Genomic DNA, 16,937 nt, shown 5'->3' with positions numbered 1-16,937 from the left:
CGGCCGCACACCCCTCAGCCAATCAGAAAGCACGGCCGCTTCCCGCTTACCCCTCCCTTCCCCTAAAGCAGAGGCGTACTCTCTCCGTAAAAGAAAACGTGGACTACAACTCCCAGGTACCTCTGCGGAGGCCAAGGCCTGCTATTCCCAGCAAGCCTCGCGACCTGGGACTGCGAAGGGCGGAGCAGCACCATGGCGGCGTCGGGAGCCGGTGACCCTCTGGATGCTAGGAGTGGCGAGGCCCCGGTGGCTCAGCGCATCGACCCGACTCGGGAGAAGCTGACTCCCGCACAACTGCAATTCATGCGGCAGGTGCAGCTCGCCCAGTGGCAGAAGACGCTGCCGCAGAGGCGGACACGGAACATCGTGACCGGCCTGGGCATCGGCGCCCTGGTGTTAGCTATTTGTATCCGTCCAGACTATAGATTCGGAGACTGTACATGAGGGCAAATGGCAGGGGAGCAGAGGCATGTAGGAAAGCAGTGTGGGGGTGGTAGAAAGAGCCTGAGCTGTGAAAGTCTTGGCCACTTATAACGCCGAACCAAGCGTTTAATGTACCTTATCGTTGTCATTTCAAGGTGTTCTTTTAAAATGATTTATTAATAGTAACGGTGTCGGCGTCAGGGCCCAGAAGAGCTGGGGGCAGAAAGTCGATTCACTGATTTGGGAGGATGAGACCGTAGCAAAGGCTTGTGGAACAAGTCAAGGAAAAGGGAATGTGCATATTCCAAGTGGTTTCCTGAACCCAATTCCCCAGATGGTTACACCTTCTACTCGGTGTCCCAGGAGCGCTTCTTAGACGAGCTGGAGGATGAGGCCAAAGCTGCCCGAGCCCGAGCCCAGGCAAGGGCATCAGGACCCTGAACGAGATGGACACTGCATATCTCCAACCCGCCGGAACACCTTCACTTGATGGATGATGCCCCATGACCGTATTAGAAATGGAGGCCTGCTCACAGCACTGCTGGCCTTTTTACTAACCTTAGATGATTGAACTAAAGAAGCCATAGATTTATGCATTTGGCCATCATCAAGGGAACATTGCCCACCTCATACGCAATTATGTATTCCACTGAGCCCCTCTTGTAGTTTGCTTCCTTGTTTGAGAGATGATGTACAACCTTAGCTTTTCTTAAGCTTCCTGACTTTGTCGTTTACTCCCTTCACCACCCAGGGGCTTGTCTGTTTGGGGGTGGGGTGAAAGTTCTGTGCAGTGGGAGCCTAAAATGGGAAAGATGGGGTCAAGTCGGGAATAATAAACGAAGTCGTCTCTCTTAGAGCTAAATGCATGTGTTGGAGCTGAGCGATGGTATGACACTTCATGCTGGGAAGCTCCCCAGGCAGTAGCTGCAGCAGTGGCACTGCCCCGGGGAGCTGTAAATGTTTAACTACAATTACTTTCTCCATGAGATCTTTCCACCTGATTTGAGAGAGAGATCATGGTGGTTCACCGAGCTGTTTGAGGCTGAATCACGTCTTGGGGGAAGGAAGGTCACTCTTTTCTCCTCTGCACTCAAGAACAGTGTACCCTTACTCCAACTCTACTACCTTTTCCCATGCTGAGAGATAGATGAAGGATGAGAGCCAAACAGCCCTCCTTTTAACTGGGGCCTGCCTTTGTGGGCCTAAGGTGGGGTCTGGATGGGTTCTTAGTTTGGTCAAGTGGATCATTGACCTTGCAGTTTCCTCATGAACTGTTGGCAGGAAGCCAGAAGGTTGGGCAGCTTCCATCCCCGCCTCTCATTGTGAGAGATTCCCTCTGAAATCCTCTGCCTCCCCCCCACAAGGCCGTGGCCCCCAGTTCTTACCGCACACCAGATAACGATTCAAGTCCTAGTTTCCAGCATTTTTATTGGCTGCCACTAATTCTGGTGTGAGTACATCCCCTCCACATCCTCAGCTGGGGGTTTGCACTCTAGAAATATCAGCTTGGGTGGGATTGCTTAGTGGTTGACCCTTGGCTGGGGAGGTGGCAGGAATAAGGACGGCAGGCTGCAGAACTAATACCTTCTACACACAGTAAATAGTTTCCACATGTTTGGCTTTTCCCTATAATGGAGCCACACCCTCCATGCCCCTCTGGCCTACTCCTTCAGTGCTGGGGTCTTCCTTGTGGAGTTGTGTTGGTCAGCAGATTCTGAGAGCACAACAAGTTCCATGGTGGGTCCTGGTGTGGGGGAGACACATGGCTTCTGAATTCACTGGGGGGGGGGGAAGAAAAAGCACTGAAGAAACCTCCAGGTTGGGAGGAGGGGGAAGCTGCAGCCCTTTATCATTCCCTGGGCTCTCCCTCCCTTGGGCCCGCCCTCACCATCCTGCCAACATCCCCGGCGAATGTCACCCCCTTGCTTGCCCGCTGCTCCTGGGAGCCGGTGCTGCTGCCACTCAGGGAGTTCCTTCGCATGATGCCTGGGGAGGGAGAGCACTGAGTGAGGGAAGGGGCCATGGGGAGAGGGGGGCTACTCCCTCCACACCAAGGGGCAGACCCCAAGGGCCTGGAAGAAAGCCAGATCAGTAGGCAAAGGGATGAGGGAAAGATGGGACCTGGACTACTGCAGTCTCACCAGGGCCCTGAAGCTCAGAGCGCTGCAGGCTGTTGTGGCGGGAGGTGGGGAAGCTGCCTTTGGAGAGGCGGCGCTGGCGGCTGGACAGCATAGCAGCAGGGGCCACAATACCCGGCGGGGGCTGCTTCCCAAGTCGGGTGTACAAGTCCTCAATTTCCTTCTTCTGTAGAGTCTGTAGTGCCTCCACCTCTGACAAGTGCCTGAGGACACACCAGAGCAAGAGTGGGCTAGCCACACACTCCGCCCTCCGACTTTACCTCTTGTCCTCTATCCTCCCCGGACTCACTTCTGTCGAAGACTCTGCAGCTCAGCCCAGAATTCCTCATCTTCCCCACTGCTCTCTGATTCCTCACTGCTCAGACACAAGCTGCTGTACGAGTAGTTCATCCACACAGGGCTGGGATGGCTCAAGGGTGGGGGGCTGCCCCCCATTCGGGGTTCCTTTCCATCGTCCCCTTCCTCTTCTACTCCAGTCCCCAGGCCCTCGGGTGCACGGTCGCTCTCAGCCAGAGCCTCCCTGGCTTCTGGCCCGCCTCCAGTATTGTCCTCTGTGTCCGAACTCTCCGAGGTCAGCTGAGGAGTTGCTGGCTTCAGGGAACTGGAGAGAACTGCGGATGCTGGTTGCAGGGGAAGAGGCTCAGCTTGTTCCTTGGATGAAGTCACTTGGAAACGCCCAACAAGCTGGGGCTTTCCCTCTGTAGACAGACATGGAGGGAGTTACAGAAGGAGGGAGAGAAATCAGTGGCAGGAAATAAAGTGGATTGAGGATAATGAGCAGTGGATTGAGGATTGAGGTCAGTGGTCAGAGGTCTCACCTTCAGAGATGGGTGCTAATCTGGCTTCACCCAGGAGTGGCAGAGCAGGATTTGGCAAGGCCTGCAAAGAGTGGGTCCGTGAGGAGAGAAATCATCCAGAATGGAGACCCCCTCATTATCCCTCTTGGTTTCCTACTGACCTCACTCTCCATCTCAGCTGTTAGAGGTGAAGGCCTCTCCTGGACAGAAGGAGTAAGGGGTAGGGGAGAGGGCAGGCCAGGCAGGGGACCAGGTGGGGCTGGAGGAGACTGGGAAAGGAGCCCAGGTGAGGGCGACAGCAAAGACTGGGCCACAGTCATCACAGCCAGTGAGAAGGCACTGGCTAAAGAGAGGAGAGGGGCTGCTGGAGTGGAGGGGAGGGGAGAAGTAGAGGAGCACAAGGGAAATGGAGGAGGAGTAAGAGCGCCCTGGGGACAACTGGGAGAGGAGGATGGTGGAGAACTGGGGATGAAAGAACTTGGTGGAGACTGAGAGGATGGGACTGGAAACTGGGCTGCACTGGGGGAGAAAGGAAGCGGAGAGCTGCGGGGGTGTGGAGAGATATTTAAGGAGACTTGGGAGGATGTGGAGGGGCTGGGATGACATTGGGGAGAAGCAATGGGGGGGAAGACAGGGCTTGGGAAAACAGGAGTTCCAGGGGAAAATGGGTTTCCAGGAGACATGGGGGTTCCAGGAGAGGATGGGGAAGTAGAGAAGGCTTCCCAGCTCCTCTGCTCCAGGGAGGTGCTGCTCTGGAGTTCTGCTGGGGAGGAAGGTATGTTGACATTATAGTCCCCCATTCCCTATGCTCTTCCCAGGAACAACCCCAATTAGTAGGGGCAGAGCTCAGTACATACCACTGGATGGGTCTGGGAGGGGGCCCGAGAGGACAGGCAATGGCACTGGCTCCTCCTGAGGAAGAGAAAGGGGCCCACAGTCATGGTGGGAAGAGCTGCGTCCTAGATGGAAGGTTCAGACTGGGCTTAAGCTGGGCCCATGGACCTCTAGGAGTCCACAGATGAGTTTCAAGGGATTCACAAGTGTATGCACTGAAATATTAAGAGGTAAAGGGGCATGATGTCTGCAATTTATTCTCAAGTGGTTCAGAAAAATATGTGTGCACATATACAGAGAGAGAAGAGAGGAAGAGGGACTGTTAAGCTAATGTGGCAAAATGTTAACAATTGGCAAATCTGGTCAAAGGGCATCTAGGAGTTCTTTGTACAATGCTGGCAACTTCTCTGTAAGTCTTAAATATCAAAATAATGAGTTAAAAGAAAAGTATGCATTGAACACATTTTTCTAGAACAAAGGTCCATGGTTTTCAACAGATTCTCAAATCAAATCAGATTCTCAAATTTCTCTAATTCTCAAGTTGTTTTAGGGTCCCAGTGATGCAGAGGAACTAGATCCAAGGGGACTGGTGAGGGCAGACAGTAATGAAGCCTGGAGCAGAGTCTGTTTCCCCTGGAGGTACCCAGGGGGGTCTGACCTGAGGGTCCAGATGGTCTTCAGCAGCCTCCACAGGACCGGTATCTCTCTTCAATAGGGTCTCCACTCGCTGGATAATCTCACGAATCCTGCTCAGGAATCCGGTTCGCTCCGAGGGCAGAATGAATTCATTATATACCTGGTGAGGGTCAGCAGGAAGGGGAGGGAGGGTTTAGTCATCCCACTCTTCCCTTGCCCCCTGTCCTGATCTTAAAAAAACAATCCTTCATCCCTCCACTTCTGCTGTCCACCAACCTAAAGCAAGTATTTAGTGAGTATCTATTGTGTGCCAGGCACTGGGTGGTGTAAGGAGAAACACAGCTTAGAGGATAGGAGCAAGTATTCATGGAATACATGTATAACACAATGCTTTACCTGTCTTATCACATTTAACCACCACAGCTTTCTGGGGCCTGTATTAACATCCCCATTTGGGGGTTTAAGATAACCCATGCTCAAAGAGGTTAAGTTCAGTCTGCCCAAGATTATAGGACTTGCACCCAGATATGTCTAAAGCCAGAGCTTGAGTTCTTTCCACTGTTGCCTCATATGCTTTTGGATACACTTCCTGCTCTATATGGCTTATAAAATATACCACACAGGCCCACATACACACACGCTCACAAAGTTAAGTAAAAATAAGGCAACAAATGGTAGATGTAACATTTAACTCCATAAACATTTGAGCACTAGATACCAGACACCATGCTAGGTACTGTGAGGACTACAGGGAAACATAAAACAAGGTCCTTGTCTTGAGAAAGCCCAAAATCTACTGAGAAAGACACATATATACATAACTCAGTATCGTGTAAGAGAGCCCATGGTAGGTAAGTCATTTATGATAGAGGTATAGATAGAAATGCTATTCCAGGAAGGGAAAAGGAAGAGCTCTTTAATGGGTATGGAGTTCCAGATTTGCAAGATGAAAAAGTTCTAACTAGAGATCTGTTTCACAACAATGTGAATATAGTTAACACTATTAAACTGTACACTTAAAATGGTTAAGATGGTTAACATTTTATGTCTTTTTTATCACAATTTTAAAAAATGCTATTCCAAGGACAGCAGGTATACCATCCTGGGGGATGGGGAAAACTGGGATGGCTTCACAGAGCTGAGCCTTGAAGGACAATATGAACAGCAACCCTTTATTGAAAACCTGCCATGTGTGAACACTTCTCATAGATATTATATCAGTTCTCATAAATTATATATTATATCAGAAGATCTTACAAAATAAATATTATCACTTGCATTTTACTGATGAGTAACTGAGGTTCAGAGAAGTTATGAACCTTATCCAAGTTCACCAAATTAGTAAATAACAGAGCTGAAATTTGCATTCAAGTCTTACATGAAAGCCCACCCTTTCCTCTGTTCCACACTGTTCACCAGAAAGCAAAGGGCAGTCTAGGCAGAGTGAACAGCATGAATAATAGCTCTGAGGCATGAAAGGGCATGGCACATTCACAAAGCGGTAAAGACAGGAACATATCTGAGAATGCTGTGAATTTTAATGGCCAGACTCCAGAATTTGGATCTTGGCCCTTAACCACAGGTAGCAACTAAAGATTTGGGGGAAAAAAAGCAACAAGATCAGACCTAAGTCTCAGGAGAGTTCTGCTGTAGAGGGGAAGATAGATTAGTTAAGGACAGAAAAGAGGCCAATAGACTCAGGGTTCAGGGGCTGGGTCATTTTGGCTGGTGGGACCTGAGTGGGCTTGAAAGCCCAGTAGAGAAGGCTCTTGGAGCATGAGACAGAATCAGGGTAGATCCAGAATCAGGAAGGTACCAAACCTCTTTAGAGGACAAATCAGAAACCAGTGCGGCCAGAGGACAGATTCTTGAAAAGTCAAGTGGCTTGACAGAAGATAAGCCTGCATTTTGTTTTTGTCCTGGACAACAAGGTGAGTGACATGATGGAGGTGATACCTTTAGAGAGGTTTCCTGAAGCCTGACGTTTCTCCCATTCACTCCCCTGCTTCACCCAGAGGCTGGCACCCACCGCCCCCACTCCACTGAAACTGGTCCCTCCTCCTGCCAAAAGCCAGTGTGGTCTTGCCTCAGCCTTCACCCTCTGCACATCCTTGGAACTCTGTCCTCACTCAGTTTTTATTAAGATCTTCTAGGGCTCCTCCTACCTCTCAGGCTCCATCTCTGTGTCCTTCGATGACCTGTCGGCCCCCCCCTCATTCCGGAACTGGGGGAATCCACTGAGACACACTCTTAGGCCTCTATGTCTCTGGCTTTGGAGGCTCATCTCTCTTCATTCTCAATTCTGTGCTCACCACTCCTAGATCCACTTCTTTCTCCAGTCCTGCCTGCCTCCTATCCTATTCCTGTAGAGGATCCTATCTTGCCTGCCCCTGTCATTCAAGCTCATTATGAGCCCTAAAAACCTACTTTCATATTCTACCTTCCTCTTCTTTGTAGGTCTACTCCCATTAGTTCCTGTGCACTACAATTCACCCTTGATATCCCCTCTCTCCAACTCCTTACATATCAACTCAACAAGAATTTATTAAGCTTTGCTATATGCATTGTACTGTCAATAAATTACTGGATTACAGAGTTCTTTATTTTCATGAAACAGTCCTCAGATTCACCTCCTTTCCTCTTCCCTCCCCCCATAATCCAGTCTCTCCTTGGGTCATGTCTGGCTTCTCATATCCACCTGCCAACTGGATTCCCACTCCTCAGCCCTCTCTCACATCCCACGGCAGAATGGTCTTCTTAAAACCTACTCTCACCATGTCACACTGTCTGACTCTTAAGACTGTCTATAATCTGGGCCTATACTCTACATGCCCAGCCTTGCTTCCACAATTCTTCCACATGAACCCTCCTTCCAATGACAGTGCTCCCCTCAAAGCCCTACTAGCCCCATTCCAAATCACTCCCTGCTTCCACACCTTTGCTTAAGCTGTACCTCCACCAGACATGCCCTTTCCAGTCTTCATCACGATTCTTACCCATCTGCCAAGACCCTGCATAAGCCCTACTTCCTTCCCTTGCTGCCAGCAACTCATCTTTTACTTAAGGCCACGGTATCACATGTCTAGATGTACTTCACTGTAGTACTTGTTTATACCCTATGTTAGTCTCAAATTGCTCCAGCTGAGGATCCTAACCTCAGCTGAAATACCCCCCAAAACAAGGACAAAGGTGTCTTCAGTGTCACTGGGCTTTTTAAAAACCCTTGCTGTTGGGTGGGAGAAGGGGGCATTCAACATCAGGAGATACCAGGAGAGAGACTCTTGTCCCAGATCCAAAGACTCTCTCCCCCTCACCATGGCAGCTGCAATCTCTTCCGGGCTGTCCCCATCCAGATCAAATCGGAAGGTCACCATCTTGCTGTTGTGCGTCTGTAGCTGGCACTCAACCACTCTGTCATTCTGGTCTGAGACCTTCAGAGTCAAAGCCAGCAGAGGGGAGAGGTTAAGCCCTCTGTCCTCGTCGCATGTCTCCACCTCACTGTAACTCAGTGACACTGGCCAGATTGGAGTTGGAGAGAAGCAGATTCTGCCCCCAAAGTCTGGTATTAGAAACTAGACTGGCTGTCTCTTGGGTAAAGAGGCTGACCTCCCCTATCCTCCTGAGCATTCCCTCCTGGCCTTCTGGGTTACAGCCCAACTCCTGTGCCCCTTCCTTACACTAGTGACCCGCAGCCGGGATCGGGGTCTGCGCCGGAGATTTCTGCTGGGGGGTCTCCTCATCTGTCCCATCCCTTCTCCCATGTCGCTAAAGCCTGAAGCTGCATCTGAGGCATAGCTGGAAAAGGGTAAGGAGAGAGGAGTGTCAGAGTGGACATGAGGACCCCAGAGCTCCATATGTCTCACTTTAGCACCCCAACTCATAGCAGACCTTACCTGTCTCCAGGGGAAAAGTCACTGCCAGGGCCAGAACGTGGAATGGATAGGGCAAAAGCCTGAAATAGGATATATGGGCTCACGAGGTCAAGTCAAGGTAACTGTGGATCTACAGGGGTGGTGTCAAGGATGCTCAGGTACTAGGCACAGGGAATTAAGGAATATGAGGACAAGAGCGCTGGATTTCCAGGGACATGGGGCCAGGTCACGGGGTTCGGTTTCACAAGGAGGAAGATAGGTCATAAACTCGGAATAGCTGGGAGCCCCCCATATGACCCTCTCTCACCGAGGGCAGGCAGAGATGGGGCTCAGCGGGGCTGGATGGCACCCCCCTAGGGGGTTGAAGGGCAGGGTCTGAGGTATCCAGGAAGCCAGAGGAGCTGAGGTAGCCATCAGTCTCGCAGTCCGCTGGTGGGGGAGCAAGGGGATCGATAAAGGGGAAATAAACGGGTGTGGTGGCAGAGGAGGAGGGCTGCCTGAGCAAGGAGCGGTTTGCAGCTGTTGAAGCTCTTTCCCAGAAGGAACTTCATGGCTAGATGTGGAAGGCAGGGCAAGTGCTGCTAGGCTGAACTTCTGGGTGAAGGGCAGAGGCCAAGGGTTCTGGGACCTAGGTCCCATGGTCAAGGGTGACTTACAGGTGGTAGATGAATAGCTGGCATGGCAGAAGAGGAAGGGCTGGTGCTGGTCTGCCTCTGGCTCCTCAGGCTCAGTGGGGAAGATACTGGGAGGACCAGGAGTCATGGGGACAGCTGCTGGTGAGGGTCCTGGTGCTGGGGGGAGGGTCTCCAACTCCCTAGCTTTGCGCAGCTTCTCACGCTTTCGCTGGATGGCAGCAACCCGTTCACGCACTGCTCGGGCCACTGGCTGGTAATCAGCTTCACAAACTAAACCCAGGGCCACCTGGAGGAACACAATTTGAGGTGAGTACCCCCCCTCAAAGACCCATCAGACACCTTCTTGGAGCCTCCAGGGTATGGGAGAAAGGCAACTAACATTTATTGCTTACCTACCATATCCATCAACTGGCAACTCTTTATATTTTCATCATTAAACCCTCCTAACAACCTCTGAGGTAGGTCTTATCAGCCCTGCTTTAGAAATACTTAAAGTTAAGTGACTAGTTTGTGGTTATACAGTAAGTCAATTGCTTTCAGGGGGAGGGGGAATATTTGGCAATATGTGGGGACATTTTTAGTTATCACAACAGGGGGCAGGTACTACTGGCATCTAGTGAGTAAAAGCCAGGGATTTTTCCCAGCACCCTACAGCGCAAACAAAGTCCTCCAAACAAAGATGTCAGTAGTGTTGAGGCCAAGGATCCCTATAGGTAATGGATCAAGATTTGATCTCAGGTTGGGTTTGAGCTGTGCTATGGAGACCTGCTCTTATGTCACATTTCAAATACATTCTCAGATTCTTGACTCAGACCCACCATGGATGAAAAACTGCCATTTTTCCATTGACAATCTCATACTCTCTCCCTTCCCTGCTCAAGGCCTCCTAAACCAGCCTTTCTAGCTCCCATATATACTTCCTAGTCTGCCAGCTTCCATTCATCATCTCCTTATTCCTTCCAATGACAAGCTTTACTGGGCATGTAAAAAAGGTAGGGCAGAGAAATCTCACTTAAAATCTGAATGGCCTGAGTTTAAATCCAGATCTGCCACTTACTTGTTGGGACCTTGGATAAGATATTTAACCTCTCTAAGCTTTCATTTCCTTATCAATAAATTGGGATAACATCATCCTGTGAAGGGTTGGTAACAATGATCAAATGCATGTGAAAGGGCTCTAGGCCATGTACAGAGGTGGGCTATTAATGAGCTCCTACCACATGCCACGCACTGTGGGGAGATAGAAAAATGAATGAAACACAGTCTCTACCCTCAAGGAGTTTATAATCTAGTAGAGAAGAAAGACCGGAATGTACTCTGGTATTAAACAAGACCCACGGTGGTGGGTCCTGTAATGCAGGGCCTGCTGCAGTGGCAAGAAGCATTTAATTTTGACTCTAGAGAGGACAGGTTTCCTGAAATTGATGGTTCTGAGCATGGGGGAAGAAAGAAAAAGAGCAAGGGGCAGGGGGATGAAAAAGGGAAAAACATATCTTCAGAGAGAATGGTATCCAAGAAAATTGGATCAGCATGAAGAAAGGGGGACTGGAGGCCCCCAGAGTTGTTCTGGAAAAGGAAATCTTGAGCTGTGCTACAGAGACCTGCTCTTATACCACATTTCAGGCTGTGTAATGTGGGGGTATTAAAGCTAGACAGGCAGGGAGACACTTGCAGGAGAGGTGTAGAGAGGTGGGATGGATCCCCCCTCCCACCCTGGTCCCCCACCCAGTGGCACTGGCTCTTCCAGTCAATGCCCAAATGCCCCTGACAAGTCCAGATGCAGGGCAGTCAGTCGTCTGCTCACCATCTCCTGAGCCACCTCCTCGGCTGCATCCCGGCCGAGTTGGAAGAGGAACTCAATGGCCTGGTTGTCCCGTGGGCGTCCCCCCCGCCGCGCGTCCTCCATGCGCAGCCAGAGCTTGAGGCCTGGTTTTTCACCGTCGTCCTCCTCTGCCAGCTCCACGTGCACACCGCGCTCCTCACGGAAGAAGGCGTGAGCCAGAAGGTCCTGAATAGTGAATCTGAGGGCCGAGAGCCATGGTAAGCAGAGCCCCGCTGCCAGCTGCCCAAACCCTTTACCCCTCCACCTCACCTCTCGTTCTTATCCGTGCGGATGCAGCCTTCAATGATCTCTTTCACCTCAGGCATCTTCACCTTGTTAAAGCTGTTAGGCTTAGTGCCCTGGTGGAGGGGGTTGCGTGAGGCTTGGGTCCTCTGCGCCCCAGCTCTCGGTTGGACACCCTGCTCCGCCCCCACCCAAGGCAGCAGAGCGTGCACTCACAAAAGGACCGTGGCTGTTACTAGATTTGATTTCGAATCCTAGTCTCCCCACATATCGACAGTGTGACCTTGAACAAGTCTCCCAAAGAGCCAGTTTTCTCATTTAAAAAATGCAGGGCAGAACATTTGCTTGCCCCGCCGGCAGCTGGAAGGATCGCATGAGAGACTGATGTGAAAACGCTTGTATACTCTAGGGAGCGCTGCATACATCATTATTCTAAATGGCCTGGGTTGGAGGGGAATATGTTTGCATCCAATATCCTTCAGTGTTCACAGGCGCATCTTTGCGTCTAGCCTGCTTTCATTAAGGGAAAGGGCAGTGACCGCAGACTGGTTGGCGTAGGAAAATGGGTGAGGAACTGGAATGCCCTCTCTTCCCCTCCCCCTCTCACCGAAGTGACCTTGCGGTAGATTTGTGCAGCATTCTGGCACTCCGAGTAAGGGTACTCTGAGGTAGCCATCTCCAACATGCACATGCCAAACGCATACACGTCCACAGCCTCGTCGTACTTTTCCTCGTACATCTCAGGGGCCATGAACTCTGGAGTACCTGTAGGATCCACAGCAGGCATCAGGCTGCAGAGCCTCCCCTGTGGCTTTGTCCCTCCCCTTGGTTGTACCGTAGGCTGGGCTGGGGTGGGGCAGGGGTTCTGGAGTGCAAGTGAACACCTTCCCCATCTCATGGGGGGACAGTGTGTAGGGAAGAGGCGAGGCCATAGAGCTCCCCATTTTCCCCATGGTCTGATTCCCTGGATAACAAAGGACCCTGCTTGGGAAAGAGGGTCTACAGGATCTCTTCCGACGTGGAATCCAAGGACCCTCCTGGAGGGACGCACCAATGACACTTTTGGCAAACGAGGCGCGCTTGAGCGTGGCCAGGCCCAGGTCCCCAATCTTGACCGAGCCCGTAGGGCCAGTGATAAAGACGTTGTCACACTTAAGATCTCGGTGTAGGATGGGAGGTACTCGGGAGTGTAGGAAGTGCAGCCCCCGAAGGATTTGGCGGCTCCAGCGCTGAAGGACTCGCGGCTTCATCTCTCGGAACCGCCTCAGGTATCTGGGGGAAGGCGCATGGCCAGAGGCATGGTGGGTACACACTGGCAAGGGAGGGCATCCCCAATTAGTTCCCCCAGCCCCACCTGCACCGTTGCCCATGCTTCTGCCAGCATTCTCCTAGCCTATGTCCAGCACTGGGCTCTGGGGAGAAACTGAGTCCAGTGGGTGGAGGGAGGATGGTAGGTGGACTTGGAGGTTAGGCAAGGGTCCAACGTAAACTCACAGGTAGGGCGGCCACCAAGGTGCTGCAGAAGCGCTGGGATGACTCTCCCGGGCGTTGGGGGTGGGGGCTCACAGAGGAAATAACTTTTGTGTTGTTTCTTGAGGATGAGTAGGAGTTCAGGGTGAAAAGGGGGAAGGGATGCAGACTTTCCAAGCAGATGGGACACCATGCCTAAAGGCAGGGGGACAGCAAGTGACAGCAGAGTGGAAGGAAGTGCTGGGAATTCAGTTTGTTATTTGGCCTGAACATGAGTCTGGATCCTAAGGAGTGTGTGAGCAGGTTACAAGTGTGGATTTTATCCTGAGGGTGGTGCCAAACCTTGAAGGAGTTTTAAGAAGAGGAGTGATAAGGTCAGAATTGGGATGGAGAGAGAGGGCCTCAGGCTGCAGGAAGATAGGATGGCTTGGAGAGGAGAGGGACAGAGTGGGGAAAGGCCCTCTGGAGGGCTTCTGCAGGGCTTCAGACCAGTAAAGTGACAGCAAGGTGGCAACATGATGGCACTGAAAGCCCAGAGGGGAGATTTAAGGAGAAGCTTGGAGGCAGACTGATAGAGGAAGAGGATGCACAGAGTGGAGAGAAAGGAGGTGTCTGGAGAGACACCCAAGGTTTGGCTGGAGTGTTAGATGGACATTGCCATTCACCAAGGCAGGGACACAGGAGGGGTGGGTGAGAGATAATGAGCCTAGTTCTGGACCTAGATATAGAGTTTGAGGAGCCTGAGAGAAGTCCCAGAAACTGTGGGGACCGCTCACCACCAGCCCTCCCATTAACCACTGCTGCCAGTCTCAGAGCTCACGTCTTCAGAGTGCCGGAGGTCATGAGTTCCGTGACCAGCACAATGCAAACCTGACCCCTCAACACTGACTTCCATGAGTCATAGAAGCGGACAATGTTGGGGTGCTGCAGCCCTTTGAGCATCTCCACCTCTTCAGAGAATCGCTGCCGCTCAGCTCGAGACAGTTTCCGAGTCTGTGGGGTAGGGGACAGGGGTCACTGTCATGTCAGGTCCAGCACTCCCAAGGACAGAGGGTGGGAGTGCATGAGAAGGGACTGGGGGAGAGATGAGAGTTGGAGCTGATGGATGGGGCTGGGTAGGTGGGATTGCTCACCCAACCAGCTATAGACCCCAAATTCCTGGTCAGCCCCTGAGCAGCTCCAAGAAAACGCCCATCCTGGGCCTGGGGCCACACCTGGACCCCCTGCTGAACACAGGGCCTTTATGCAGCCAGGTCCAGGAGCCCTGAGCTCAATAGCGCCTTTGTGGCTGACCAGGCCGGCCACAGGGTGGGAGGGGATGCCTGGGGGCTGGCAGCAGGCAGGCAGCAGGCGAGCGGATGGCAGGCAGAGAATTGGGGCTGGCAAGGGGGTTGGACCCAGAAACTGGGAACCACTAGATCCAGACCAGAGGTGGGAGGGCTGCAGAGGGAGGTACAGAGATCCAGGACCATGGGCCAGGAGACCGCCCCCTGCCCTATGGCTGTCCCACTCCCATCTCATCTCCCTCCAGCTCTCCCAGTCCCCACCCCCTTACCCCCCAGTTTGGCCACCTTCCATGCCTGGCCTAGAGCCTGGGGTGCGGCACTGGCAGGAGCAAGGGGCAAGCCCAGTGCCAGGGCTGGAGGGGAGGACCTGTTCCCCAGGCACTGTCAGAATCCGAAGGTGCTAGCCCAGACTTAACTGGGTTTTCCTCCATGGGAGGAAGGTCTTTGGGTCTGGGAAGGGAGAGTTCAGGTAGGCAGTGGGATGAGAACCAGGACTGGACTCAAGCCAAGGCTGGGGCTCCCTGTCTTCCCCTCCCCCAGCTGTGAAGAAGTCCATTAGTCTGACTGCTCCAGAAAGGGCTTGGAAGGGCCCCATCCTGCCACAATAGCCCTAAATCTTCTGGGAGTGAAGAAGCTCCTTCCCCAGCTCCTGGCCTCCACCATCCCAGCCTCCTAATCTGCAAAGACTCAGGGTAAGGGAGTCGAAGGATCGGGGTCACACTGATGGTCTCGGGACTTGGGTAAGCGAGAGGAAGAAATAGGGGATAACCATTGCAGGGAAGTGATAAGGCCAGCCACCCCTCAGATCTGAACTGACTCCTTACCCAATTTCCCATCCTGTTTATCACCTCTTAGGTTGAGTATGGAGAGTTTAAAAGTGAGACTGTCTAAACCCATGGGGGAGCCACCATACACCATCTGCCTCAGTTACTCCTTCTGCAGCCCAGAATCAGCCAGATCCATGGATCATCAGAGCAAGGGGGACAGGAGTGTCTGGACATTTGACTGGAAAAATACATCCCTCCCTTTCTGTTGTCTGGGTCTCCCATCCCAAGACCTCCAAAGGGTCCCATGCAGAGATGCCACCGAGGGGCCACCCAGCCGCACCTGCAGCTCACACCAGGCCACCTCCACCGTGGTGTCGGTGTCCAGCCCTCGATACACCGTCTTGAACGAGCCACGTCCAATTTCGATGTCAAACTTGAGGTATCGGCCGTCGGGGGACGTTGCCACTGCCTGGGTCTCCGTGTCCTCCTTCTCCTCCTGTTCCCGCCGCCGATCCCGGGCAGCGGCTTCAGGGGTCCTTGGCGGTTCCCGGGCCCCCGGGCCTCCTGCAGAGCCCGCGAGCTCCCGATGCGTGGAGTCTGCAGGCTTCACCGGGGTTTCCCCGGTCCGCGTGCCCTCGGGGGTCTCTTCAGCGCTAGGCGGTGGGCTCCTCTCGGGGCCGGGACCAGCAGAATCCGGAGGATCAGGGGGCTCCGGAACGGGTGAAGCTGGCTGGGACCAAGAGCTCAGCAGCCCCAAGTCGACGGAGCTGCGGCGGCTGAGACGGGAGGAGCGCTGCCGGGGCTCAGCCTTCCCGGAGAAGCGGCGCGCCCGGCGAGGAGGTGGCCCGAGGCGGGGCGGCCCCGCCGCAGCGAGAGGCTTCGGCGGCCGCAGGGCCAGGTCGGCCTCCACCTGGGACATGGGGGCCGTGGTTTCTGGGGCTGGGCCTGTCAGCATGAGGAAGGGCCCCGGCAGGGTGGGTCGGCCGGGCTGCGGGAGAGGCGGCGGCCTGACAGGGTGCGCAGCGCTCTTGCCGAGCTGCTGGGGCCCCAGTCGCCGCTCTCCTGCTCCGCGGCCACGCCCCCGGCCACGCCCCTCCCCAGGGCCGCCCCCTCGGAGCCACGAACGGCGCGGCTCCGCAGGCACTGCCCCTCACCTCACCCTGTCCCCGGTTGCTTGCCCTCCTCTCCCTCACCCTTCCACGCCCCCGCCCTCAGCCTTATTCCGAGGCAAGACCCGGTGCAAGGCGGCAGTCTACGTGTCCTCCCGCACTAAGAGTGTGCAAACCTGTTTATGCGCAGGGCGCGGGGACACGACGTGATGCTGGGTCAGGGAGAGGAAGCGTGACCGCGGCTCCCGGGCCTCAGAACGGCGGGTGGTTAGGGGCAGCTACCACCCGCCTGCAGGCCCCAGATAAGGTAGCCGCCACTGCTCGTAATCGTCCGGAGTGGCCCCAGGCAGACAATACAGAGGTCAATGGAAAGGTCTGGTTTTCTAAGACGCTGTCGTCCCTCTTGGTAGCACAAGGATGGGTGTGTACACCCCAGGACAAGCCCCTCCCTCGAACCAAGGACCCGGTCACCCAACCTCTTCACCTCCCTACCTTGGCCACAGCCTGGCCCTGGCCAGAGTGGCTGTTTCTTGCTATGTGGGCTCTGCTTCATCCCCCCTCTGTTAGTCGTTTCCTATAAAGCAAAGTCCGTATCTAGTTTACGCTGCCTCAGCTCCCCTTGGCCTCAACTACCCCACCAGACCAGATAGATGGAGGGAGGGGCTTCAGAGTAGTTCAGGACTTTCATGGGGGGAGATGGTGAGGGAAGGGGTAGCCATTCCATCCGCACTCCCCCACACAGCCCACCAGATGTAAAGCCACAGACTCACTGGAGTCTGCCAGGACTCAAGGCCCTTTTCACGAACAAAGGCCATAGGCCTCCTCTCACCTCTCAAGGCTGGGAATCATTCAGGGGGTAACACCTCACAGCCCTCTCCATGCCCATTCCAGTAGTAACTTCAGTG

The 16,937-nt window shown here is 53.5% G+C and overlaps 2 protein-coding genes across 5 annotated transcripts; one reads left to right on the top strand and one right to left on the bottom strand.

Annotated features, from left to right (window-relative positions):
- Window positions 1–152: 152 nt before the first annotated feature.
- On the top strand, window positions 153–1,279 carry LOC118911320 (cytochrome c oxidase assembly factor 3 homolog, mitochondrial). Its single transcript, XM_036883259.2, has 2 exons — window positions 153–406; window positions 758–1,279. Exons 1-2 carry the CDS (start codon window positions 193–195, stop codon window positions 862–864), a joined length of 321 nt encoding a protein of 106 aa, XP_036739154.1. The 5' UTR covers window positions 153–192; the 3' UTR covers window positions 865–1,279.
- Window positions 1,280–1,831: 552 nt separating this feature from the next.
- WNK4 (WNK lysine deficient protein kinase 4) lies at window positions 1,832–16,825 on the bottom strand. 4 transcript variants are annotated; one of them, XM_036883246.2, is made up of 19 exons: window positions 15,264–16,825; window positions 13,691–13,863; window positions 12,452–12,672; window positions 12,008–12,165; window positions 11,428–11,516; window positions 11,140–11,356; window positions 9,357–9,621; window positions 9,008–9,129; window positions 8,722–8,780; window positions 8,506–8,623; window positions 8,143–8,259; window positions 4,851–4,988; window positions 4,216–4,270; window positions 3,520–4,121; window positions 3,380–3,440; window positions 2,851–3,259; window positions 2,565–2,764; window positions 2,312–2,409; window positions 1,832–2,201 (listed from the first exon to the last, which is right to left on the bottom strand). In XM_036883246.2, exons 1-19 carry the CDS (start codon window positions 15,876–15,878, stop codon window positions 2,199–2,201), a joined length of 3,720 nt encoding a protein of 1,239 aa, XP_036739141.2. In that variant the 5' UTR covers window positions 15,879–16,825; the 3' UTR covers window positions 1,832–2,198. The 4 variants fall into 4 exon arrangements, with proteins under 4 accessions (XP_036739141.2, XP_057357499.1, XP_036739142.2 ...); XM_057501516.1 differs by lacking the exon at window positions 1,832–2,201 and having other exon boundaries at window positions 2,211–2,409; XM_036883247.2 differs by lacking the exon at window positions 1,832–2,201 and having other exon boundaries at window positions 2,211–2,409; window positions 3,520–4,118.
- Between the last annotated feature and the right edge of the window lie 112 nt (window positions 16,826–16,937).

Source organism: Manis pentadactyla, chromosome 4 (genome assembly GCF_030020395.1).
Source record: "Manis pentadactyla isolate mManPen7 chromosome 4, mManPen7.hap1, whole genome shotgun sequence".
Taxonomy (NCBI): domain Eukaryota; kingdom Metazoa; phylum Chordata; class Mammalia; order Pholidota; family Manidae; genus Manis; species Manis pentadactyla.
Note: the sequence above shows the minus strand (reverse complement) of the source record. Positions and strands in the feature narration are given on the sequence as shown.

Excerpts from the sequence above, each read along its gene's own strand:
- LOC118911320 (XM_036883259.2), top strand. The coding sequence starts at position 193 with ATGGCGGCGTCGGGAGCCGGTGACCCTCTGGATGCTAGGAGTGGCGAG. Across the intron at positions 407-757 it reads CGCCCTGGTGTTAGCTATTT|ATGGTTACACCTTCTACTCG; the intron begins GTATCCGTCCAG and ends CCAATTCCCCAG.
- WNK4 (XM_057501516.1), bottom strand. The coding sequence starts at position 15,878 with ATGCTGACAGGCCCAGCCCCAGAAACCACGGCCCCCATGTCCCAGGTG. Across the intron at positions 12,166-12,451 it reads GTTTGCCAAAAGTGTCATTG|GTACTCCAGAGTTCATGGCC; the intron begins GTGCGTCCCTCC and ends TGGATCCTACAG. Across the intron at positions 3,260-3,379 it reads ATTAGCACCCATCTCTGAAG|AGGGAAAGCCCCAGCTTGTT; the intron begins GTGAGACCTCTG and ends GTCTGTCTACAG.